We start from the raw sequence: 27,170 nt of genomic DNA on the forward strand, positions 1-27,170 counted from the left end.
GGCTGAAGCATTTAAATGAGAGTCCTCTTGGCAGAGTTCAGATGGTCAGGTGCTGCTTTCACTAGAGAAAGCTGAGATAGGAGACAACATGGATTCTCTGTTTGGCAGAACAAAGCCAACTGAGTCCAAAGCCAAAGTGACAGCATCTGAAACCAAAACCAGATCAACAAAACAATGTCTGGGCTAAGCAACCTCAGAGTGATCAGAAGTGCATGGTGAGGGGAACACAATAATAAATGCTTGCCTAAACTTTGTGGTGGTCCAAAATGTTCTAATAATGCTGAAGCATGGTCCAAGCATTACCCAGTCTTCTCAAGGGAGGAGTAGGGATCTGGGGCCACTCCCCTTGAAGAAGCATAGGAAATAGATTCATTTCTATGTTCATATTACTTTTAGTCAATTAGTAAATGCTAGAACAAGCAGGTATACACCACACACACAAGAGCTATTGACAATCAGGTCAAAGGACTGCATGTCACTGCAAATGTCACTTCATGCCCTCAGTGCCAAAAGGCAGCTTTTGCTAAGGCCTACAAACATATTTGTCAAGAGGGTAAGCAAAGAACTGAAAAGTAAACCAAAAGAAAATCCTGAAGTAACAGCCTACAAAGTGCACATGTCCTCAGGTGTGAAGCAGCTAATGACAGTAGATGTGCATCCTGTTTCATCCATGACAAAGTAATGCATCTCCATACTCCCTACAGACACTGCAAAGGTGAAATATTAGCCTTAATGTTATGCATAGACATCTTTTAAGGAAATGTAAGCAGTAGCCTGGAATTTAGATAAATATAATCAATAGTTCTGAACTTCATTATATTTTCTGATGCAAACTTTCATTTACACATGTCCAAAATTGAAATCTATTACATAAAAGTACACCACAATGTTTAAATACTATAACATATCTCCAAAGTAGGCAATATTCCCATTTTGCAGCATCAAGAAACAGATGCTAAAGACTAATGGCCAGGGTTATCTCTACACTTTGGAATGGAGGATAAAGTAGATGTTGAACTAGCTAGTTCTGAGCAGGGAAGTGCATTTACCAGGGAGAGTGCTGTACTGAACAGGATCACTGCACTACTATTAGTTTGGAGTAAACTTAGCTGCATCTAGTTCAAGTAATTCTTCAATATTATATGGCACTGCACTGGAACAAAACAAAACAAAAGGTTTTGTTTTGCAGAAACTTTGTGTTTGCCTCTTATGTCATTCCAGCATAGACCCAAAAACTCACAATAAGTACACAGGTTTCCCCTTTTTGCATCTTCTGAGATCAGCGAGGGAGAGGAACAAGTTACATTGGGGTAACTTGTTCTTGCTTCATACCATGGTCTGTATGGTTCAGACTGGTGGGTCACCACAGTTTAGGGGACAATGAGACAGAGGATACAGGAACAAGTACCTGGGGACCGTGCAAGATCTAACAGGATATGTTTAGGAGAGGAACCAAAAGCACTAAAAGGTAGTTTGGGGGAGAACACACATGGGAAAACAGAACAAAAAAGGCATCAAGGGGAGCAGGTCCATCTGCACAAATGGCTGATTAGTACTGGCCTGGCCAAGCCCTGTGCCTGATCACCCCAGACCTGTTGAGACTATGTGCTCAGTCCTGCTACTGGCTGGAGCTGGGGCACTGGGCTAAAGCATTCAGTGGTCCCCACAGCAAGACAAAAGAATAGTGTTGAACGTGGAAGAGCTAAGTAATTTCCAACAAATTTTGCTTTTATCCTTAGACAAAGACAAAGACTGTTTAGGAAGAACATAATGGCACTGGGAATGCCATTTTCCCCACATAATGGGGAAAAATGCCCACACAGCATAGTTATCATTTATTTCTTCTGCTGCTCATAATCAAGACCTAAAATGTCCTCCAGAAAGCTCAAGGAAACCCTGCTAGTAAATCAAATTATAGGTCGTGTAAAGACATAGTTAGTGAGTTCCATAGCACAGGAGTTCAGCAAGTAATAAAAAAAAAATCATGACTAAAACCAACATTTGCAGTTACATTAGCCAGGATGAAGTGAGTAAAACGATGAAACACTGCCAATGAAACAGAAGTTTAGAAGGTATTCATTCCTGTGGCTTAGTCAAATACCTCATAGCACTCATTTCACACTATCTAGTAATACTGAAGCATCTGACATTAACTAAACAGACAAGTTAATAAATTATATCATTAGTCTCTTCTGCTAAATAATACCTTAACATACCTCTCTGTGGATTTTTGCTACTCTGCTTAAATAGTGCCATTCAACAGCTATAAAATATGAATGTCAAAGCTCATTTGCATCAAATGTAGTAGGAATGTTGAAAGATCAATGCAAATCAGTATATTTTTTAAGCTTCCTGCACCTCTCATTTCTATCACTATCAGAAGACTGATTCCACCTCACTCCAAGAGCTATTAAAATAGAAACCTCAGGCAAGTATACCATAGCATTTTGAGGAAGGATATGCCTCGTGCATTGTCTCATAGGTGCATGGCACTGAATGAGAAACACAATATGAAAAAAAAAATTCAGAAACATTTACATTGAAAGATTGTAGATGTAATGTAAATAATAACATCACTAATAATGTACAACACATCAGGAAGTTCAAAAAAATTATCAAAAACTATCCCACCACAAAACATAATAACTTTGGATATGGCTACACAGTTTTTACAGGCAACTGAGCACTGGCAGATCACACCCACCTGAACGAAACTGCAGGCATACTTATTACTACTTAGCAGGTAGGTATCACACACAGATGGCTTCAGGCCTCTTTCCAGAGCACTTTATGATACTAAACCCTGAAAGTGCTAAAATTTAGTATAATATAACCAAAATCTCTCCTCTGTGCCTCACTGAGTAGTGAAGAAAAAAAGAGTGGAAACAGCATGTGTCAGAGGTAGTTGTGATTAAAGAAGCAGCTATTCTTCATTCTATTTATACCTTGTATATGTATATATCTGTGTGCATAATCACAATCATAATAATAACATCAGTAACATCAGTTACTGAATCAGTTAGATTCATTACAGGTCACTAATAATATTAAATTCTTTCAAAGGAAACCTTTGTTTCTCCTTACAGGTAATTTTTACTTCTTCCTCAAAAACCTTTTAGTTTAACTTAATATATAGTGCAGGACTGTTGATTGAGGCACATGAAGTTACTATTCACTGTTTTTAATGTTAGTTCAAGTTATATTACTTACATACAGATAATGTAACCTGACATCTGCACCTCATGCCACGGTATGGCATTACACAGCTCATTATATAGAGCTTCTACTTTTCTATCTCTAAAGCCCAATATGATTTCTACTGTCTTTTTCACTCATCCAGTACCTAAATTTTCCATTGCCAAGTTGTCCATTCTATAATCTTGGACAATATATTAGCTACAAATTCCCTGTCCTAAATTTCTACCTGTTTGTCACAATCATCCACAATGAGAAACTCAGATCTAGCTTTTGTTGTCAATTAATTTCTCCTAGAGCTTCATTAATATTCCATTTGGGCAGGGAACTGGCTGGCAGCACTCCTTGTCTCAGAGCTTTGACTTTGCTCCACACCAGTCCAGAGAGCTCAGCTGATCTTCCAGTTTTTGGTTCCTAGCATGTGGTAAAGGTGACTCCCACCAGAAAGAGGCGTTTAAGGGACTGAAAAAGCTGCAGCTCCCCCAGGTATTTTAACTCAACACCTCATAACTGGATTTTCATAGAAATTGGTAAAAAACTCCCACCTGCCCCTAATGGACTTGCTCAGGGGTGACACACAATTTTGATTTGGGAAGGTTGAACCAACCACTGTGTTCTGTGCTGTGCAATGAAGACCACTGGCCTCCCTAACCAGTCACACTTACTGTATGACTCTATTACACACACTTTACAACGAGAAGTGACTAACATTGTGATACACAAATCACAGTCTTTAATGGGAGCTTACTCCTCATTGTTTGAATGTCTACAGACTGTGTAGGCTTATCCTGCAACACCTGATTCACAAGAGAAATCTGATCTGTATGTGCTCTATGCTGTCCCAAATCATCTTGATTTGAGATTTGCATAAGAGAATTTCCAAACAGAACAGGTTAGAGACTGTGCAAATTCTTTACTCTAGTAAAGCACTGATGGAGTGCCTTTGGTATTGGGTGTTTGTGGCCAGGTTTGGCAGGATGGAGGCTGCAGAGGTGACCTTTTTGGAAAGAGGACAAGTGTCCATGGATGGGTGGTGGCACTTCTGGGAAAACATATTTTAAAAAGGAAAAAAAAATGCCCAGCAAAGAGTGAAGGGGAGTGAAAAAAAGTGAGAAACGGTAGAGAGAATCCCAAGGTCAGAGGAGAGTGAGGTCCGTGGCAGAGCAGATGTTCTCTGCAGCCTGTGGATTACACGTGGAGAAGAAAGGTATGAGAAGAAAGGAATGGAAGAGAGAAACCACTACATCCTGATCAGAACCTCGTTGCACCCCTTTCACACCACTTGCTTCCTCTCTGAAGGGACTTGGACTGAGTGTAACTTGCAGTGATAACAAGGGAGGAGGAGGGGAGTCTGGGAGGAGGTCAAGCCGAGCCTGGGAAAATGGAAAGAAAAGCTGTTGTTTTAATGTTTGTCTCTTTTGTTTCCCACTACTCACGTTAGCAAATTTTTTAACTGGCAATAAATTAAGTCAATCTTCCCCCACTTGACTCTGTTTGCCTGCCATGGTAACTGGTAAGCAGTCTCCCTGTCTTTATCTCAACCTATGAACTCTTTCATTCCTGTTCTTCCTCTTTTCTTTCCCATCCTGCGAGGGAGAGGAATGAGCAAGCAGCTAGGTGGGAGTTTGGCTGCTAGCCTACACTAAGCCACCACACCTCTCAACTAAAACCCCCAACAATCAACTCAACAGGCATGCAGATAAAACTGGCCTCAGTGTTTTGTTCTTTATATTGAAATGGGTAGCTAAATCCAGTTCAGACACATAGAGAAATACTCTGCAGAAAAAGATATAGTCATACATTTGCCAGAGGATATAGTCAAAGCACTGATTCTCCCCTCCCCAAAGGGATTTGATTAGAGAATCAGTCATAGAAGCTCTCTGAGAAACTGTAAAACATCTGAGAAGGCACAGAATGTATTAACCCCTGTCGCTGTACAGAAAAGAGCTTTGTACATGAGGGAGTTGGAGAGGAGCCAGGGTACAAGCACTCAAATATCAGTGCGTGCTGAAAGAAGCTGTATCTGTAAGCTTTTTTTCAACAGACAGAAAGAGAAAAGGCTTCTGACATTATTAATATGAATGTACACAGCAGTGATAAATCACTAAGCTGAAAAATGACAGGTTCTCAAAAATACAGAAAGGAGATTCAAGACTTGAAAGTAGTCATGCACAAGAATTACAGAAAGTTTCTGGAAATCAAATATAAAGTGAACATTTGATGGTTGAGTGCCAGACATTAAGCCTGAATTAATTTGGCACCATGACATTACTGGATATACACTGGAGGTTTGCTTGTGATAAGAGCACAGTACTAACAGCAGAAAAGTAGTAAATCATTTTAAACTACTTGAATGAGTAGGACAGAATAGATGGAAAATTTTAATCTAGGTTGCTGAAACTGCTTTACTAGCAAGCCATACAAGCTGTTGACAGAGTTCCATAAAGACAGAGCAACATCCTTGTAACAACTGAATTTAAAGACAGAAGAAAAAAGTAGATTTGGGAGCTCAGGCAAAGGCATTTACAACTCCCAGCACTGCTCAGAGCCTTAGACAGTTAATAATTAAATAGCGGACAGTGCTACATAAACAGTCCTCCAAGCCACAGATGAAAATGCTCTGGAGTGGAATGCTCTGGAACTACCTAGAATCATGAGTACAGGTATTTACATGTTGCATTTCTTAGCAAAGAGCTGGTTTCTAGGAGCAGAAGGATTATGGTAAAATCTTGTCCCGTTGAAATTGAAAGAGAAAATTCTGGGGTTTATTGTGTGACCTTGAAGAAGGTATATTAGATAAGCATTTATAAGCAACAAGTTTATATTATTATTTGCCTGTAGTGTCTTTAAGGAAAATCAGCAGGATACATGAGTTACCATAATGCACAAATTGGAGCTTGTAATATTGAAAGAGTCTTCACACTCTTTTTTCATACTCACTGACAAGTACATTGATGTGCTTTATTAGTTTTGTCCCAAAACAATGATTTTGGATTTTCTGGTTTACTAATGCCAGTAAGCATCATTCTGTAACAAGTGGTGCAGATGTTCATGGAAGGCACCTCTTCACATCAAAACTTGACACTAATAACTGGGGAATTATTCTCCTCCTTCACTCAAGACAAGAGCAGAAACCACAACCACTGACAACAATAGTCTGGACAATGGTTGTTTTCAGTTTGTCTTATGGGCAAAGATCACTCTTGCTCTAAGGTAAGATATTATCCTACTTAACTCAAGTTAAAAAAGATTTTAAAAAGTTTATACGAACACATTAATAACACCCTCAGTAAGTTCATAGACAACACCAAGCTGGGTGTCAGTGTTGATCTGCTGGAGGGTGGGAAGGCTCTGCAGAGGAATCTGGAGTCTGGAGTGATGGCCCAAGGCCAGAGGTGTGAGGTTAAACAAGGTCAGGTCCTGGGTCCTGCACTTGGGTCACAACAAACCCAATGCAGTCCTACAGGCTGGGGAACAGTGGCTGGAAAGCTCCCCTTGGAACAGGACCTGGAGGTGCTCGTAGACAGTGACTAAACTGAGCCAGTGTGTGCCCTGGTGGCCAAGAAGGCCAGTGGCATCCTGGCCTGGATCAGCAATAGAGTGGCCAACAGGACCAGGGCAGGGATTGTCCCCTGCACTCAGCACTGGTGAGACCATGCCTCAAATCCTGTGTCCAGTTCTGGGCCCCTCACTAAAAGAAGGACATTGAGGGGCTGGAGTGTGTCCAGAGAAGGGCAATGGAGCTGGGGAAGGGTCGGGAGCACAGCTCAGATGAGGAACAGCTGAGGGAGCTGGGGCTGTTTAGTTTGGAGAAAAGGAGGCTCAGGGAACACCCTATTCCTCTCTACAGCTCCCTGAAAGGAGGCTGTAGCCAAGTGGGATTGTTCTCTTCTGCCAGGTACCACGGGACAGGACAAGAGGAAATGGCCTCAAATTGAACCAGGGGAGATTCAGATTGGATATTATGAAAAATTTCATCATGGAGAGAGAGGGTAAGCATTGGAACAGGCTGCCCAGGGAATTGGTGCAGTCACCATCCATGGAAACATTCAACAACTGAATGGATGTGGCACTTCATGAGATGTTTTTGTGGACAGGGTAGTACTAGGTCAAAGACTGGACTTGATGATCTAGCAGGTTTTTTCCAACCTCAAAGATTTCATAATTCCATTAATTTCTTCTGTACTGTTAACTCCCAAGGTCTAACCAACTTGACCAAAGATATAAACACAGACAGAGACTGTATCTGGGTTGATATTAAATCCATCAAATTTAGCCATGGTTATAAAACCAATTAACTGCTGGCCTGAATTCATTTGGTCGTACTCAAATAATTTCCTGTCAAACATCTGCAGAGGATCAAGTTATTATTCATGGTTTTGCCATAAAATTTTGCACTTATTTCTTTAATCCATTTCTTTTAGACTTTTCCTTATTTCTTTGATCTGATTTCAATTTGAGGTGGAATGGTCTTTATGTCTTAAACTAGGAAAGTTTTGACACCATTACTGTCTGTGATCAGTAATCAATTCCGAATTCACTTCTACCCCGGCTACACATTTTTTGCTGATGCTGTTATTTTTGCCCAACATTTTCACTTGGAATCTCACCCTACTCCCACTGAAGTCACTCAGCTGGAATCTCCATCACTTTGAATAATTATTATACTGTGCAAAGCTGAGAAATATGCAATAGTAAGACTAGAGGAAAAAATTCTGTTATTTTACAATAATATAAAGCTGAGTTGGAAATAGGGCTAAACAAATTCAAGAATTCATAAATATTAGCATAATATTTTTTCTTTATGACTAGATTTGCTGATTGAGAAGTTTGTAAGTTTTGCCTTATTTTTCAATGCATACCCCAGTTTTACAGTACAATCTGCTACCATAAGTATAAAGCAACATCTTTTCACAAGGGCTGGATAGAGATGTATTTTGTTGTTACAAACTGCCCTGATGCAACTGAAGAAGTACAGATGAGTAAAAAGTGGTGCAGGGATGAGGAAAGTGACTAAAGACTTCAAAAGTAAACATAAACCTTAAAAAGGGAGAGACTACAGATCCAAGCTTCTCTTGCCAATTGTATTTTTGCCCTTACTCCATGAAAAAAGCATAAATTCTCTCCTGCAGTCTGGCAGACACTTCCCTCTGTCTGTATTTAATCAACATTTTCCAAGTATAGGCCCAGTTTTCCCTCCTCCAACTTTTATCACTTGTCCTTCATTAAGAAAGCAAATCACATTTTCCTTCTCAGTTCTGTCATTTCTTCCAACTCAGCCTTCCTCTAGATATGATGTAGGAAAGATCACCTATCCACTACCCTGTCATGCAGCAGCAGGTACAACTTGTCTCTTCAGTGTTGCAAACACTAGCTGACATTCTTCCAATGCACCCAAAGGAATTCAAGGGTGTTTTGGTTTGAGAAATGCTGTATGGAAACAAACTTGCAGAGTGTTAATAAATACAACATGACACAAAAATGTGTGGTAAGTATAAAAATCCACTGAAGAAAAATTTGCATGGGCTTCAAGGCGCTTCGGGTGAGGTCTTTGATGCTTGCATCACTGGAGACACATTTATATGGAAGGGTAAAATGGGATCCTTGAAACTGTCCAGTCTATTCACAGAGAGACTATTTAAGGTCATACCAAGCTCTTCTTATTCTATATACCATAAATAACCACTGAAGGGAATAATTACTGTTTGGATAACTTCATAAAGAAGATGCTATTTGAATTTTACAATAACAGGAAATAGAGCTGTATATTAAGCTTGAAATAGATTTTCATGCATACTAGACAAACTACTCATGGCAAGCAGTATCACATTTCACCAGAAGATTGGCCCTTTGCAATAGGACAAAATTAACTCCTTTTCTCCTCCCCTCCTCAAAATGTTTCAAATGTTTTCATATATACAACCTACACTAGGACAGACTTATCAAGTTATTATGTGGCTAATTATACAATAGTTTTAATCTTACTTTAGGTGGGAATTAATACTGCCAGTCTGTCTTACAGCCAAGATAAGAAGTTATTACATACACACACACTTGCATGATTCTTCCACTACTCAAAGTGCACCCAGTGGGGAAGTACAAGCAGCTTTTAATAACTTTGATATTATCTAAAACTATTTTTAAATAATTTTCATTTTTTCATGATGGCAGTTAGGACTTCATAAAAAAGCAATGCAAAATACAGAACTAAAAGCAATACCTCTGTAGCGATTCTTCAATATTTCTGAAAATACTGGGTTTCCCCCTCTATTTAATTTAACCCTGGAAATCAGATTTAAAGTACTGACTTACAGAAATCTCTACAATGGCCAAGTTAAATAAAGAAGTTAATTATTTTTAAAATATCACATAAGTCATATGTGTTATGATCTGACCTTCTGGAGCTGGTTTACTCGCATTTGTTTTTTCTGGATCCTTCACCTTGGATTTATTTGTGTCTTTTCTTCTCTCTATGTCTTTAACTGTAAAGTAAGGGGGAAAAATTAATTAATCCAAAAACAATGCAGTTAGAAGCATGTCATCATCTTTTTCCCAATAAAGTAGTTGCACAGGGCATCTGAAGATATGCTTAGGTAATGAGTTACTGTTTCTCTGTTTTTCCTCCCTCTCTTTGCATTTACTGTTTTTACAGATCTTTCACCGTTCTATCATCATTGAAGCTCTCAAAACTGACACTCTTCACACAGGAGAGTCCAAATAGTGACATCAGCACCTAAGCCCTTGCAGACAAGATCCCACACTGGAAATATAGTCCAGAAAATTGGCAAAGCTAGCTGGGGAAAGTCCAGCATTGCAAAGTTCCACTCCAAGTCAGTCAATGCAAAAGCACACAGGCCAGCTGTTACACTGTCCTCTTTACAGAATCAGCTTAGATCCCGTGCCCAAATCTGTATTCAGGCCACCAAATACTCCCAGGAGCACAAGGCTGCTCCAGAGCTGAGACTTTGACAGTTTCCTTTTCCAGAAGTGGGTGGGATATCTCCCTCACTATGTCCCAAATCTCTCACAACACCCAAACAGAACACAATTTGGTTAGCAATTCCTAATATTACATTAGTAGCCAGTATTACTCTAATAGTCTGAAAGGTTCTGACAAAGTCATTGCTAAAGTCACGTATTGGGAAGAAAAAGCCCTTCCAGAATTTTCTTGGAATACTAATTGTTATCCACACTCTAGCTGTCTGCAACAGCCAGGAAAAGTTTAAAACAAATGAAGCTGACAATATCTTCCACAGAAAATAAAATTCTACTCCAATTACACTTAATGTAAAATTGGTTTGACTGACATTCATCCAAGCAGGCACTCATCCTCAGCCAGGACTGAAGTTTCTCTGTGCTTCATCATTCAAAAAAATCACTGTGAGGGCATGAAAGGAGGTTATCTGTCTCTTGACTATGTAAGAGAGACAGTGCAAATATTCTGTCATACATTAGTGGAATCAGAGTCAAATAGATTTCACTAATTTACCCAACAGTATTTTAAATATCTGAATCAACCAGGAGTGTTCCAAGTTCCAATCCAAAATATAATCACATGACTAAGTTTTAAGGAAGACAACGAGCCATTGTCAAACATCTGAATTTGATTTTCTCAGTATGACAACCCTCCACAGAACCAACAGTGCTCATGCTCCGGGTACAGAGATGAGAACAAAAAACCCGAAATTTTGAATCCTTACTAAGACAGCCATTATGACTGTGTATCACCTATGCCTTTAGCAAACAATTGTGAAGCTGATTTGGGAGCAAATTCAAGCCCACAAGCTTGCTGAAGAGCCAGTTTTTACCAAGGCAGATCTTGGTTATTAGCTGGGTTACAGATAATGCCACAATGACACCAGGTCTTCGTCAGAAGTCTGGGTTTAATCCTTAACTGAACAAGACTCTGACTAAAACAAGAAGTTAAATACCAGAATAATATTGGCAAAAAATCCTTCTACGAGCATTCTTTTGAAAAAAGGCCAAGAGCAAGGCCAATTAGCTGTCCTCCTCTAATGCTAGTGCTGTTGAGGGGCAAGTCTCCTGAAAAAATGGTTCAGAAATCCTAAAAATGTTCAAAGGAGACAAGTCGGTCACATCCTGACAGATTTCTGGATTTGAGAACCGCCAAAATCCTAACCACATAGGAAGAGCCAAGACAGCAGTTTTACTCAAATATTTACAGACAAAGATTTTATCTAGCACGTGTTTTTACATCTGCATTTTCAAAGGAAAAAAAATCCCCATTGACCTTAGTTCATTAAACACTATGTATTAGAGTAAGAATGTATACCTCGCTATATAAAGAGAAATACTCTTTTGACAGTAAAATTTTATTGTAAGCTTGAGAATTCTTAGTACATCAGTTACAACTCCACAGCATTAAAACCATATTTCCAATGCATTAAACCAGATGCTAGTCTCAAAGCTGTTTATATATTTGACCTTTTATCATCTCAAGAATTAGTGGCCACATGTCAGAGAACAGAGAATAGTCCCTATTCTCTGACATATGGCCACTAATTCTTGAGAGGAAAAAAAGGAGAGCAAAAAAAAGGATTTGTATATATGCTGTATCTGGTTCTACTCATGAAAGGCATCATGTTTTTAAATGAAACTCTAGCCTTAAGTGGAGTTGCCAGCTCTACTTTTCCTAAATGCCATTTCAAAAACAGCTACACCTAATATTATAGAATTTGCTGTAGCCTTCTGTGGGCTTCTCTTTGATGCTGAAGTAATCTGTGGTTTTGTGGGTTTCCTAACCAGTCCTAACTAACTTAAGGTAGTAAATATACAGTTGTAGTGATGAAAAGGTAAAAGGACTTAGATAAACACCACATCAAGTACTCAGCATATTTTATCTTGCTCTGGTTTTAAATTAGTTTAGCAAAGACAGTGAGAAAAATTTAGTGTCAGAGAATTCTTTAGGCTTTCACTTGTACTCTTGCACTGCCACATTATCAACCAATTCTCCACTAATCACATTTAACATGTTTAATGTGTAGATCAAGATAAATCAGATAAGATGTATATATACCACTATGATATAGATATTAAGAGCATGTCTTGATCATATAAAAAATTAAATTTGTAAACATATTTCACTGCTGAAAACCATTAAGACCATTAAGCCTTCATACCACTGAGTCATATCACTAGCTGCCAGTTAGCACAGCTATAACATTGTTTTAATAAAAAGGAATTTTTTAATATATCATAATATAGCACTTTCTTCTACTCACTGAAGATTCTTTCCATGAAATACTAGCTAATTTCCTAATGAAATGAGGAAGAAAAGTACGCCAATCCAATGGAAACAAAGGGTTACCAATGCAAGAATATACCATGCAATCAATTTAGGCCTCCACCTGTACTTACACCAGCTAAAATACATAGCTTTGAGTTTCCTTCCACTACAGAAAAAAACTGGTTTTCCATCCTTTTGTGTAAGACTCGTTACCATTTCAAAAGTTACATTAAATATCTGATACATTCTGTATTTCAGCCATAAAGAGACACGTACTTCTGAACTGGCCTTGTGCTGGCTTACTCTCCTTGTCTTCACTGAATGCAATGATCTGAAGGGCATAATTTTGATCTGGAATGAGACCTTGAATAATTGCTTTAGTTGCAGTATTCTGAAGAATTAATTGATTTGTTTTTCCACCTATAGGAGAAAAGACAAAAAAAAATCCAACAAATAGATAACTTTGTTTGCTTTTCTTACAGCACAGTGAACGTAATGACTTAAAAATACTTCAAGCTCTACCATGACCTAAGCATTCACACTTTTTCCACTTTTGGGGCTACTCATACAGCCAGGCCAGAGAACATCCCAGAAAAGCAACAAGATTGGCAGTCTAACCAGTTTTCTCAAACAGAAGCACTCTTAATACCAGCATTTGTATCTGGGCCTTACGAAACAGCCATGGTGCCCAGCAAAATCATTAAAAAAAAAAAATAAAAACAAAAACAAAACAACAACAACAGCAAAAAAACACAAAAAACACCACATTTTACAAAAATCTGTCAAGTTTTGTACCATCATACTGACAGGCTTTCACTCTGTGATTGGCTGCCAATTCTGACCCTACCACACCCACATCACCTCTGAACACTCTCTTTGCCAACTTTCTTTGGGCAAGGAAATTCTCTTGTATAAATACACACATTATACATTTCTATGTCCATTTACATATAAAGATTGCATGCAAATATGTCCCAAGATGTATTTTAGCTGTCTGTTAAAAGTGTTTCTGTACCTAAATTTAATTTAAAATGTACAGAAGTAGGACCTTTCTGGCTCTATACAGACACTTTCTTGTCTACTTTTTCAAGTTTTCATTCAAAAAACTTTAAAAGATTGCTTGTTTTTGTCAATTCTTTCTGATCTTTTCCGGAGAGCTCACTAAGGGATAAGGGACAATGAGATACACCTTAAAGGCTGACTGAATTAGGATTCCAATGCTTTCCTTTGAACATGTCCTAGACTTCCTTACACCCCACTGGAAGAAAGGTAAAGACAGATGATCAATGACAATTCCCAAAAACTACACATAACTAGCATTGACCCACTGCAGCTACCTTAAGCATTTCATTCCCATTTTCTGTGCCTGACCACCCTCTAGTGAAATGAATTTCCCTCCTGTTGATCAGCCAGTACTTCATCATCCAAAGCTTGCTCACAATTTCTTCATTGCAGAGGATGACACTAAAAAAAGCTTTTATGCCTTAGGAAGACAGTTCTTTCATCTTAAAAGAGAATATACAGACTTTTACCTGAACTTGGAGTGACAAGAAGTTTATATCCAGTGAATTGCCCCTTGGGGGCTTTCCAAGAGATCTGTACACTGTCAGGACTCACTACATTATATCTTAGTCTTGTTGGTGGGGACACTGCAAGTTTGGAAAGAAAACAACAATTTAAATTCAAATAAAGACTAACCAATTTTAAACAAACAAAAACAAACACATATAGGAAGACAAAAAATTTAATAGCAAAGGATGCAAGTTATTTAAAATGTCACATACATCAGTTTATTAGTTTGTAAAATGACATCCCCAAGTGCACTACTTCCCTCAGACAGACCTTGTATTTATCTCTTTACAAAACAAACTAAACAACCTAACAGCAGAGAACAGAAAGACAAACAATGTTAGATGTTAAGACACTAGTTTAGCAGGCAAAGCTGGTAATAAAAATGCTCTTTGTTAATATATGGGAATTAAAATTGCTCTCTTGCTTACACTGGCAATATGCATGACCTACACTCCTTTACCTCTCATTACTGTGGGCATTTCCCCACATTTAATGTCACCCAGGGCCAAATTTTCAAATCCTTGTGAGGAGAGAATAACCAAGAGAAAAGATAAGCATGCACAAGGCAAAGGGAACATCAGCTGCCCAATTTGCAAACCTGGCTTAAGCAGCAAAAAGCTTTGCAGCTGCTTACACTGCTTCAGTCTCATCAAGACTGGCAGGCATGCACAAGCAAGTCGAGGCAATCTAGATGGTAAGTAAAATTTGGCTTCTATTTGTATTGTGCCTTCACCTAGGTTTCAAACTGAAGCAGCAGGTGAAATGAAATGATTGAAAAGCATGAAATGATTGAAAACATGAAATGATTGAAAAAGAGACGATATATCAGTGAGGCAACCCACACAAGAAGAAATGGGAAAACTGCCCCTTGTTGTTACCATCATATCAGCAACTTTGTGTCTCTGCACATAAACTAGTTTTTCACAGTTTTGCATCCCACTGCTCAGTCAAACTCCACTGATGCTGGACCACAGTCTACAAAACCTTCCCACTCTGCTTTGAGGAGGCACATCCCTTCTCCACTGAAGAATTGCAGCAGAGCAGCTGGCAGTGCAGCCTGGGGTATCCAAGGCTGTCAACAGGGGAAATCTTCATATATTTGATCAGAATTTGGCTCACAGAGAATAAACTGATCTACAGGGAAAGCAGCCAGGGAAGCTACCCAGAGGCTTAAATGACAGAAGGGTGAGAAAACCTCTGACACCTCCAACCTTACTCCTCCTCTTCCCACTGTCTCCACAGCCCCCCTGAACAGGATCCTTCATTTTCCAAACCCTTGATGCCTTTGCCGCTACATCCTTAAGGTTTCTGTTAGTAAATCTAAGAAATCAGGGAAATTAATCTGGAGCAGGCAAGTGGCAATTTCGTTTCCCCAGAGCTGAGATTACTCTTAATTGACTAGGCTCATGCCCACAGTTTGTTGGTCCTTCAGATATAATAAACCAACTGTCTCATGATATTTCTGAGATTTAAGGATTACAGCACATGGAGCATCTGAGTCAACAGCTGGCTAACAATCTCTGGCCTCTCCATTTGACCTGCAAGAGCCTGTGCAGCTCTGGCACCAGCAGCAGCCAAAGACCTGTCCTGAACCAGTAACTTTTTCCTACGTGCTACTTTTTCCAGCAGCTTGCGGGAAGAAAGAAGGAAAAAGGCAGGCTGTAGTTTTTTGAGATTCAGGGGTGCATGTTTTTTCATGTCATCTGCTATTAAATGCATTTTGGATCTCAGAAGTAAGAATCTGGAGGTCTAATACAAGAGATAAATTATTCCCTTGCATCCAGCCTCTAATTTCTGTCAGACCAAGGCAGGTTCTGTAGTTCTCTTCCTTGAGGGACTTAACATCAGAAAACAGAAAAGAGAGTACATAAGTACCAAGAACAGCTTAGCAACACCTATGCATTCTCAAAGACCTCAGAGAATGAGCTCAAGAAGAGAGGCAAGGGGACAGAAACAGCAGGCAGCACATGAACTCCACACACTCAAAGCTGTTCTGATTCACAGCACTGGGCTCACACCCAACCCATGCATTTCCTTAGTTGCTGGGCACAATCTTGTCAGACCTCATCTTCATCCTGCCTGTCACCTCCCTGAAGTTTAGAAAGAAAGGCTATGAGCAAGATCGTGTGCAGGAATCACTGCCAATACACCATCAGTTCTTTGAAAATTTGGCCCTCGTACTGCAGAATGTTTTGCTAGGCAGGTTTCTGCAAGAACACTCAGCATGCTATAATTGTTAAAACATGACAGAGACTATGGCAAAAAGTTTTTAAAGCCAAGCAGACTGTAATTATGGATTACAGCTTAATTCATTCTCAGATTCATTGTGTCTTTGAGCTATACATAAATCACAATAAATTTGGGCTGAATGAACAAGTGTGACAAATCATAACTAGAGGTTTGCAAAAATACAATTCCTTTTGTAAGAATAGAAAATAAACTTTTAAATAATGGCTGTATGTAAGTGTGAAAATGCTGCAAATTTTACTGGGATTAAGTGGTAAATTTGTATGGGGATTAAGAAGCAGAGCAGAGCACAGCAAAGTAACATGAAGGATTGACCAAAAAAACCCCCAAATCATGTCTTAGAATTTCAGAGGTCACTTTCTCTGCCATCTTCTTGCTTTCCCATCATTTCTTTCCATCCTACTTTCAACTTGACAGTTTCTGAAAGCACCTTCTAACAAAGAAGCATAGTTCTGGCCTAACTGCTATTAGCCATCACCAAAACAGGTAAATATTTGAGCCCCTAAAAAACAATCACAGACCTTACAAGCAAAGAAGGACACAATCACCAGAAGTTTTTTGTATACTACAGAGTTACAATGTGAAAGACTAGAAAAGTTGTGCCAGAATAGTCTTTACAAAACTGGTCAATTTTCACTAGGTACTTTTTGTATTAAAGACAGCAGGGCAGCAGAAGGGATATTCCCACACAGCAATAAACTATAAGAAAGAAAATAATTATTCACTAGGTAGATAATCAACTGTGTCTTAGTTGTGCAAAGACTAATGTTCTGGCATAGAAAAGTACACATAGCTAAGGAAGTTAAAAATCTAGAACTCGAACAGACAACAAAATATTGATGGGAATTACTACGCATTCACCAACCTGAAGAGGATATCTTTATTTCTTTGGACCTTTATTGTCTGTGGAACAAAATCTCACTTCTTGCAGAAGGGGAAAAAAATTAATCCAAGCTGAGTCAGTTAACTGATAAAAAATCAGTAGCTAGATCTCGTTAAGTGGTTTTACAGGAATGCAAAAGAGAATGGCTGTCAGCAACATTAGAGCAGTCACCCAAAAGCAAACTGACAAGTTCAAGGCCTTGGTTTATGCCACCAGGTAAATTAGCACTCCAAACACATAACTCTCATGGACAACTAGGGAAAGAATGTTTTCAATCCTTACTGGAAAGGAAAAATACAACAAATTGCTTATGGACAATTCTCGAAGACATCCAATTGTCCAAGTTTGGATACTAACTAAATATTGTGGCTTTCAATTTATTGTTGTCATAAGATGTGAACAAGTTAATATGCACCACAATTACTTAGCAATTACAGTAGTAACACATGAAAATTACTGCTACACAATAAAAGGTTTCCATCTTTAAATACAGAAAGACTCTCAAAGCAAGTTACTTTATGAATAAACGAAGAATTCTCAAGTGTTTCTTGCCCAGCACTATTTTTATGTACTATAAAAGAACACAAGTAGACAAATACTGTTATTTATACATTATATTGAATGGGGAAGAAATAGTCCTGGAAAAATAATTGCTGTTGAATAAAAACTGAACAGCACTACATGATTTATAAGGCAATAGGGCAAAAATGAGATAGAACCACATAGCTCCTGTGAAGGGATAATTTGTAGCTTCAGGCATGTTGGCTTCAATCTTCCAAACACATCCTCCTTTCCAAGAAGTCACATTACACACCTTTACCTGAGCATCTTTGCCAAAGGAAGGAAACACAAGCTGGAACTAATGCCAGCTCTTCCTACACCTTGGCAGAGCGTACATTTGATTAGAACAGACAAACAAACTGTATTAAATTGTAAATGGTTAGCCAGCTGCATGAAGTGCTTACTTCAAGAGGTGGCAACCTTGAGAAAAGAAAGAATTTGAGAAACATCTTATTACTTTTAGTGAACCAAGAGATTTTTTTTCCTGTGATCATGGAATAGAGACTTCATATCACCTAATTCAAGAGAACAACAGTCATTTTGGGCTAAGGCAATGGTCCTCTTAGCTTAATATCACACTGCTGACAGCATTCCATAGCTGATGCTTGCTGAAAGAGTTTAAAAACAAGGGAAGTATTGTTCTTTATTCATCAAGTACACCAACTCTAGCTGCTGCTGGTGTGATTACTGTGGAAAAAAAACCCCTCTTTGACCTTCATTTCATTGTGCTAGTATTAAAGGGAGAAAACTCTCCAACTATAACTGATTGAATCAAAGTTTAAAAAAATCTGAGAAGAATATAGCTTTCCAAGATCAAGGAATTTCACAAAACTTTCTGAAGATGGATCTCAATCCCCAGTCCTGTTTTGCAAATCTTAACCATATGTATTAAGACTGAAATACAGAGAAAAGACTAACCATATGCTTCGCTTTATTGGCTTATTGAGTCACAAACATTCTGGACCTAATTTCTGACCAGAATGATACACTGAACATTGGGAACATACATTTCTTGATTCACCTCACATCGCCGACATCCAGTATTACAGCTTACATGTGTCCCTAAGTTCTGGGAGAGGCTTGTAAAGTGCTCACAGATTTCCAAACATCCAGGATGATCTGCTTCCCCAGCACTGGAGTGCCACGCAGACTGGACAACGCTGCTACTTGCATTATCAGGGTTTTGAAAGCCCCACGGTTCCAGTAGTCTCCAAAGGTGGTCATGAATAATACATTATACAAAACACTTTAACAGACCCCAGGATCCAATTCTGCTCCCAGTTATGCCCATGCAATCTCATATCAAAGGGATTACATAAATCTAAAGTTGAGAGAAATGCCATTCTTTAGAAATCATAAAAACTCATTGGTATTCTTCCTCCTTGCTTCCCCAAGCAACAGGATAAATTTTCCCCTGCAGTCAAGACACTGTCAGCACAATCCAGCAAGTATACAAACCTAACAATCCCAGCAGTAACCTTACTACTCATGAAGGAGATTTTCATTTTAAAAGCTGCAGAAGTAGTCTGTGACATTTAACAGATCTGTGCAATATGGAATGATATAAGCACTACAACAGCTACTGTTCCAAAAGAGAAAAAAATACATATTCCATACAAGCTTCACATCATAGCTGATCCTTCAAACTTACTTGGTTACATAGAGGACAATAAGAGCAATTTCTGATAAGCACTTTCATGTAAATGGGAGTAAAAACTTGTGTATAACTCATTTTGAGACACATGAATTTCACAAATATTTATGCTATTTGAGATACTGGGTTCAAAGAGCACACATGAAGATGTAATTCTACTCCCACCCGCTCCCTGAGCTCAGCAGCAAAATTCCTGCTTCATTTCAGTATTATTGGATTCATGTCCCACTAAAGAGGAAGTAACACTTGCATTTGGAATAAAAGGTCTATTTCTGCACATCAGAGTGAAAAGCTCCATCTTCTTATTTATGACTTACCTTGGCCCTGGACATCACTGATGAAAAAAGTTGTGACAGCTATAAAAGCCAAGAGAAAACAGGTCTGTATCTTGTATCGACAAAGCATCTTCTTCCCCTCAATACACACAGTATCAGCAGGTCTGAAAACACATGGAACAAAATGACTTACTAGGCACAGAGAAGGCATCCACTTTAATGAAAATCGTGCGGAAAATCTGGAATTGATTAAAACAAACAAACAAAATCCCAATCAAACAAACAACAAGGAATTTACCACAGACATCAGCGGAAACAAATTTTTCTGGCAGCAGTTTAATGACCAAAGCATATTTTACCTGAAAGGGACAAGCAACCCTACTTGGGCTACTCAACAATTTTGAAAACTTGGCCCAACAAAAAGAAATTGTATATTCTTTGCTAATCATACACAAGTATTGGAAATAGAGTAAGCTGTAGATAACTAAATACAACATGTATTTCTATACAGTCCAGTTTTTTAAGAACCTTATCAAGATATCTGTGGCAAAGAACTCTGAAGCTTTTCTAAAAAGGCAGAACATTGTTCTGAAGGAACTCATATCCTCTTCCCATTGTCCATGTTCTTTTTTCTACTTTATTCAGCTTAGCCTGTGATCTCTGTTGTACTATCTGCACCTACAGTAGGTAAATAGGTACATAGTCAAAACCATTTACACTAACTTAACCGGTTAGGAGAAATCAACACTTTAGAATGCAGTAGTATATGAACACTAAAGGTAGTGAACACTATATGAACAATAGTTCCTGGGTGAACTAGCTGGGTTACAGGAAGCAATTCTAGTGCCAAAGAGCAAGTTTCAGAATGGGTTATTTACCTGACCACAGAAGTTAGCTTAAAAACAGTACCAATCTCAAGACACATCAACATGTGCCTAGCACCATACTTAAAAAGATTTCTCTTTCACTCAACTTTACTGTATGAGTCTTAGTCTATTTTCTTGGCCAAGAAGTAGATTTTTTGCTGTCCTCGCCTGTTAAAATTCTACAGGAGAAACAAATTAAGATAATTAATAGTAGCTCTTGCTGTCAGCAAAGAGCATTTGAAGGCTTACTTGGGTAAATTTTGGTTTATGTACTTCTGTTTTGCAAGTTTCTTCCATTTACCTCCTCTGTCATTTTCTCGACTATTCCTGATATACTATTACTGTATTTGCCTTCCGTGTTTTCCTTGTCTTGAAGGCACATAACAAGTGGTTCATCCACTATTTAAAATAAAAAGCAGATGGAAGTACCTCAATCATTATTAAACCTAAGAGGATAAGACCTACACCCCCTTCTCTCTCTGAGAATTTGCAACCTGCTATACTTGTCCCAGGACTCAGTGGGTCTACTGTCACAAATCCCAGTCATGAATGCTTGATACAACTCCTAGAAATATATAGGGGGATTAACTATTGTAAATTCCATCTCCACAGGAGGTTACCAAAGTTTTAACCAAATTATCAACAATTTTCACATTACTTCAACATATATTTTGAATCCATCTCTTATAGTACAAGTATCCCAAGACAGAGGAAAATAACCTAGATCCCAAATCAAAGATGTGCACCAGGAACTTATAAATTGCTGTGCAGAGTTCTTAGACCCATCCTCCAGACAGAATTCAGAAACCCATGAAAGTTCCCAGGTTTCCTCCTACATGAACCAAAGCGTTGAACACCCAAGGACCACAGTCAGCAGACAGCTGGCTAGTGACAGGCAATAGGAAGAACTGAGAGTATCTCAGAAAAGGCTGAAATCCACCTCTTGTGTATCTCATGCTGGGTACTGATGGTTCTCCCCTCACTCAGGAATACAACCCGGATCAAGTAAATACAGACTCTTTAAACAACACCAAACAACTCATTCTTCCAGGCAGTTACCACTGATGATGTGTGGATTGCCTCCCACAATAACCCAGACATTAAAATATTCACTCAGAGTGGTGGCTGAATTCCCCATCTGCTACATTTGATATAAACCCACTTCCAAAGCAAGAGCTATAAACAATGACTGACAGGTAGCCCTGTGTTAGAAACATTCTCTACTGCTGCTTTTAGAGAAAAGCCAAAGGAATGATATTTATTGGAACAGACACAGCTGGTCCTGGATCAACTACACACAGGTTCACCTCTGCAATGATCTGCACGTCAGGGTTCACTTAACTAGGAAAGGAAACCCCCGCCTGCAGCCACCTTGTGGCTGACATCGTCTGGGACTAAAACCGACTATCCCATTCCTTCTGCTTTTTATATATTTTACCTTTTAGTAAGTGTGTGGCAAATGAGTTATCTACCAGAGCAGCGCTAGGAGCAGACACCACGCAAGCCATGAACCCTGCCACGAGGCGAGCTCCGCTCCCCGGAGCATCTCTCCTAGTTCCAGGACTCCTGGCACGGGCCTGCCACAGGGACCTTCTGAGGGAAGGACGCGCCCTCGAGAGCTCCCAGCGGGATAAACGCGGCACCTTCGTGCTCCGCACTGCCCCGGCTCGGCGCACCCAGCCAGGGGAGGAGGCTGAGCCGCCCCCGCGCAGCCCTGGCGCAGTCCCCGGGACGGGGATTTTCCCCACTCTCGGTGTCTCGCTGCGCAGTGCCGCTGCCCGGGAACACGGTCGAGTTCCTCGGGTCCGTGTCCCGCTGGGCAAGGCCGGAGCGCGACCCGCCCCGGCCCCGCAGAGGGAGGCGGCGGAGGGGAGCGGGACCGCGCTCTGCCGCTCGCCTCCCACAGCCCCGCAGCGCCGCCCCAGCCCGGCCGGGGGCCGCGGCTCACAGGCTCCGCTCCTGACCCCCACTCCTCTGCGGGGCTCCCCACCACCAGCACCCACCCGTGTGAAACCGAGCGCCCCCAGCCCCGGGTTAAGGGAGGCACAGCGGGGAGCTCGCTGTCTCCGCCGAGCTGAGGCGGGGAACGGGCCCCGGGGCCTCAGGGGCTGCCGCAGGGAGCGGGGACGCGCTGGCCGGCCCGGGCAGCTCCGCGGAGAGGGCACCGAGCGGGGCCGGGGCGGAGCGACTGCCCGGCCACAGCGCGGCACGGAGCGAGCGAGGGAGGGAGGAGGCACCGCGGCGGGACGCGGGCAGCAGCCAGAGCGTCTGCTACTCAATAAGTGAGACTGACTGGGGTTCAGTTAGTATCAGCTATAAAAGTAAGGCCTTCGCAGGGGGGTTTCTAAGGGGGTTTCCCCATCCAAGCCTGAGATCGCCACCTTCCACTCCTCTATCTCCTCCTCCCTCGCCCCATTTTCCCTCCCGTCTCCGCTCCTGCCGCCGCGGAGGTGGCCGGGCAGGTGGATGGGAAGCGCTGCGGTCCTGCCTCGACCCCCGCCCTGGAGGGGACGAAGCGCGGCGCACACCGACCTGTGCGGGCATCAGCCGGGGAGCGGCCGGCGGGAGCGGCCGCTCCTTCTCAGCGGGGCTGCGGGTGCCGAGCCGGCTGCGGGAGAGGCGCTTCCCTCCCCGAGCCCGCTCCGCATCTGATAAGGGGAAAGGGTAGGGAAAGGAGGCGGGCAATTATAGAGCAGAAGGTGGAAAGAAGGGGAGGGAAGAGGCATAAACGATGCCTGAGATCCCACCCTCCGCCCCCGAGCCCGACCCCGGCGGCGGGGGAGCGGCCAGGTGCGCCGAGGCAGGGCCGGGGGGCGCGGGCAGCGTTCCACGGGCAGGTGCTGGGCTTGCCAGTGTCCTCGGTCTTCTGGGTTTGCTATCTGTTAACTCACTTTCCTCTCTCCAGAGTTCCTTATTCACTTCGTTTATAAATGATTTAGAAGCTGCCTACTTCGCAATACAACTCGGAATGCAAGTATTCCCCACGCCAGCTATTGAGATGTGTGGATTAGTGACTCATTGGGGAAATATTTATATAAAAGTGTTCCAACAATTTCTGGCTTAGTATAAACCTTGATTAAAACTGTTGTAGTACATACCTACATTTTTTGCCATGTGGATAGACACTGCAATGGTACATGGGATTGCAGAATCTATATTCTGTATTTCCACAGAAATATGAGTTGCCCTATGGTATATCCTACTGAATTTGCAGTTAAGACTACTATTCACCAAGTCAGTAAGTCCTGAGGATTTAAGAGGTGAATGAAAATATTCATTACAATATTCCTGGTGCTCTGTATAAAATTACAAATGAAATCTCTGAAGGACTAAAGAATCAGTTGTAGGTGACACAGAGATGTGCATTCTTTCTTAATGTAAGTAGGAGCCCCTTCTAGGGAAGGAGAAGGCAGTGACTCACAGGGAGATGACTGTGACTAAGTGTAAAGCAGGACCTTCTGTTACTGAGTAGGATTCCCAGTCCTGCAGATTCTTGTCCAAATTCATGGATGTCTTTCCAGTTAAACTGCAGAAGTGTTTGAGCTTTAAAGGAACTCTTTAAGTCCAGTTGTTTTCTATAGCAAAGGTTCAAACCATTCCTAGATCTAAAAAGCATCTTCCAGATTCCTAGATCTTGTCACCTGGAATTATTCTACTGCACTGCCAGCTGTGTGCAACAGCCAACACACATACCAGTCAAGAAGAGTAGGTTGCAAGATAACAATTCCTCTGAGAAAGGAAAAAAAAAAAAAAAAAAAAAAAGAAAAAAAGAAAAAAAAAAAGATATTCAGGTCACTGATGTTAAATATGATACAGTTTGTTCCTCTTTCAGTCCCTAATTTGTATATTTAGCTAAACAGTAATACCCAGAAGAACAAGAAACAGCTCATAGAATCATAGAGTTATAGAATATGCTGAATTGGAAGGGGCCCATCAGGATCATCAAGTCCATCTCCTGGCCCTGTGCAAGACTCCTCAAAACTCACACCATCTGCCCAGGAGCATTGTCCAAATGCATCCTTAACTCTGTCAGATTTGATGCTGTGATGACTTCCTTGGAGAGCCTGTTCCAGTGCTCGACCACCCTCCAGGTAAAAAAGCCTTTTCCTGATATCCAACTTAAACCTCTCCTGACTCAGCTCCAGGCCATTCCCTTGGGTCCTGTCACTGTTCATGAGAGTGAAAACATCATTTCTTGATCCTCCACTTATGCTCTCAAGGAAGCTGTAACCACAATAAGGTCTCTGTTCAAGACAGAACAAACCAAGTGACCTCAACTGCTCCTCATGTGGCTTCCTCCCCAGACCCTTCACCATCCTCATGGCCCTCTTTTATGACACTCTCTAAGAGCTTAATATCTTTTTTATATTGTGGTGACCAAAACTGCACACAGGTCTCGAGGTGAGGCTGTCCCAGTGCAGAGCAGAGCAGGACAATCCCCTCCCTTGCCTGGCTGGTGATGCTGGGCCTGATGTCCCCAGGACAGGGTTGTCCTCCTGGCTGCCTTTCTATGGCACTGTTCTTCAGCCTCTCATTCCCCAGTCTACACACAGCCAGGGCTGCCCCATTCCAGATGCAGAATCCAGCACTTGCCCTTGTTAAACTTCACAGTTGGTGACTGCCCAGTCCTGTGTTTTGTCAAGGTCTCTCTGGAGGGCCTCTCTGCCCTCGAGTGAGTCAGCTCCTCCCAATTCAGTGTCTTCAGAAACTTACTTAGTATTCCCTCGAGTCCTGTATCCAGGCTGTTAATGAAGATGGTGAAGAGAACTGGGCTGAGGATGGATCCCCATGGAACCCCCCTAGTGACAGGTCACCAGTCTGATGTCACCCCATTCAGTAGAACTCTTTTTGCCTGACCTGTGAGCCAGTTGCTTATCTAGTACTTAACTCAGTTCTCCAGCTGTGTGCTGGACAGTCCAGAAGGATTCTGTGAGAGACAGTATCAAAGCTTTGATGAAGTCCAAAAAGAGTACATTTAGTGACTTTCCTTGGTGGATCAGTCTATTTGCAGTGCCCCTGAAGACTCAGTAAATGTAAAGAGATAAATCAGCCCAATCCACGATTGCATGCTGGGTCATGTATTTCAAGGCAGGACAAGAAACAGCCTGCCAAGGGGAGAGTCTGGCTCCCTCTCTTTCTATTTTCCCCTCCTCCCAGATTTGTAATGTAGTATCCAAAGCCCATGAGCACCATCCTGTGGCTGCAGCTAGTTGGAGTACTGTGATTCAAACAAGAGAGGTCTTGAGGATCCCACTGATGGGTAAATAGATTCTGTAACTCTTTGTAGCCTTCAAATGTCTTTGTACTTCAGTTTTTATTTGTCTATTTGCATCAGAATTGAAATTAATATTTAAGATTATGCAAAGTGTGTGCTTTCAAATGTAACTTAGTTGATTTTATTGTTATAATTTTCTTTTCCTCATTTCTAATTCTATTTTAGCATAATTTGACTACTTTTAGAGCTAATGATGCTTATTACCATTGAGTTTACTCAGCTTTGTCTGGAAGGCACAATAGATCTCTTTGCATTATTCCAAGGAAAAAATATTGTTCACAAGTTCAAGGTAAAAATTAAAAGGTAAAGTTTCTTGAAAGACTTTGTATAATGTGCACATCTGGAATTACGCTTAATATAAATGTACAGATGATTTACCAATGTTCCCTTAATGTCTTCCATTAAAAGTAAGTAAACAAACAAACAAAAAAACCTTTGAATTTTAAGAATTAATTTACTGATTGGGAATTTGCCCCATAAGTTTACTTTCCACTATTTTGAGTTGGCCAAGCCTCAATGATTTCAAAAGAACAACTATTTACAGCCACTACAGTTTCAAAGTATTCATATCAGCACTATATGGACCATCTTTTGCTTGGCTTCTGTAGATTCCACTAAGTTTCTATAAATAGGATTACATGGCAATGATGTTGGAAATACAGCTGGAAACAAGTCCATTAATCCATCACAAGAACAGAATTATTGCAGGCTCACGACCTCAGAGTGAGCTGGATGAATATCTAACGGTATGATTAAACCAAGCAATGGATCACTGGCAGCAGTACTTCTGCAAACTGAGCAGAAACCAAAATAAGAGATGGTTTTGGTCATTGTGGGGCAGAATTGCACTGTAATTATCAATCCTTATCCCTTTTTTTCCCATATCTCCTGTTTTTTGGGATAAACTTAGAATATTTCTCTGACTTTTTTCATATAGTAATGAATATAATGTATACCATTTTTCACAAGATTTAGAAATGAGAATATCAAGTTTGGGGAATATTTTAAAATGGCAAATAATCAAAAACTAAACAGGTTTTGTATACTTTTAATAAAATTATTCTTTTATTCTTTTATTAAAATGATGTTTTTAAAGCTAACTAGCATTTTTAATTCCTAGACTAAAATACGGTTTCCTTTCCTTTCCTTACAAAGAAATGTACATTTTTAAACGCCCTTTCTCCTCCAGCATGCAAAAGTTCCAGTCACATTCAAAGATCTTGACTATGGCATATCTATTTGAATGACTCAAACTAGTCCTAGGCCTAACAATAATTTGTAGATTTTTCTTTTTTTGCTATTAAAAGAACTGCATAACACAGAGATAATACTTGAGGTGAAGTATAACTGACTTCTGCTTTACATTTTGTTAAATATAATGGAACATGCAATACT

At 40.5% G+C, this 27,170-nt stretch overlaps 1 protein-coding gene across 5 annotated transcripts in view; it reads right to left on the bottom strand.

Moving 5' to 3' along the window:
- The window catches only part of COL14A1 (collagen type XIV alpha 1 chain), a 116,008-nt gene extending 92,653 nt beyond the window's left edge, over window positions 1-23,355 (bottom strand). For 2 of the 5 annotated variants that reach the window (XM_063419056.1, XM_063419137.1), the window contains exons 1-5: window positions 23,033-23,355; window positions 19,677-19,798; window positions 13,975-14,091; window positions 12,719-12,862; window positions 9,591-9,677 (exon numbers count right to left, since the gene is read on the bottom strand). In XM_063419056.1, coding sequence (XP_063275126.1) covers window positions 9,591-9,677; window positions 12,719-12,862; window positions 13,975-14,091; window positions 19,677-19,764 — 436 coding nt within the window. In that variant the 5' untranslated portion in view covers window positions 19,765-19,798; window positions 23,033-23,355. Of the gene's footprint in view, window positions 1-9,590; window positions 9,678-12,718; window positions 12,863-13,974; window positions 14,092-19,676; window positions 19,799-21,938; window positions 22,070-22,503; window positions 22,659-23,032 lie in introns of those variants that run through there. The other 3 variants (XM_063418818.1, XM_063418971.1, XM_063418905.1) reach the window with 3 other exon arrangements.
- Window positions 23,356-27,170: the final 3,815 nt, after the last annotated feature.

This window comes from Prinia subflava, chromosome 1, assembly GCF_021018805.1.
Source record: "Prinia subflava isolate CZ2003 ecotype Zambia chromosome 1, Cam_Psub_1.2, whole genome shotgun sequence".
Taxonomy (NCBI): Eukaryota; Metazoa; Chordata; class Aves; order Passeriformes; family Cisticolidae; genus Prinia; species Prinia subflava.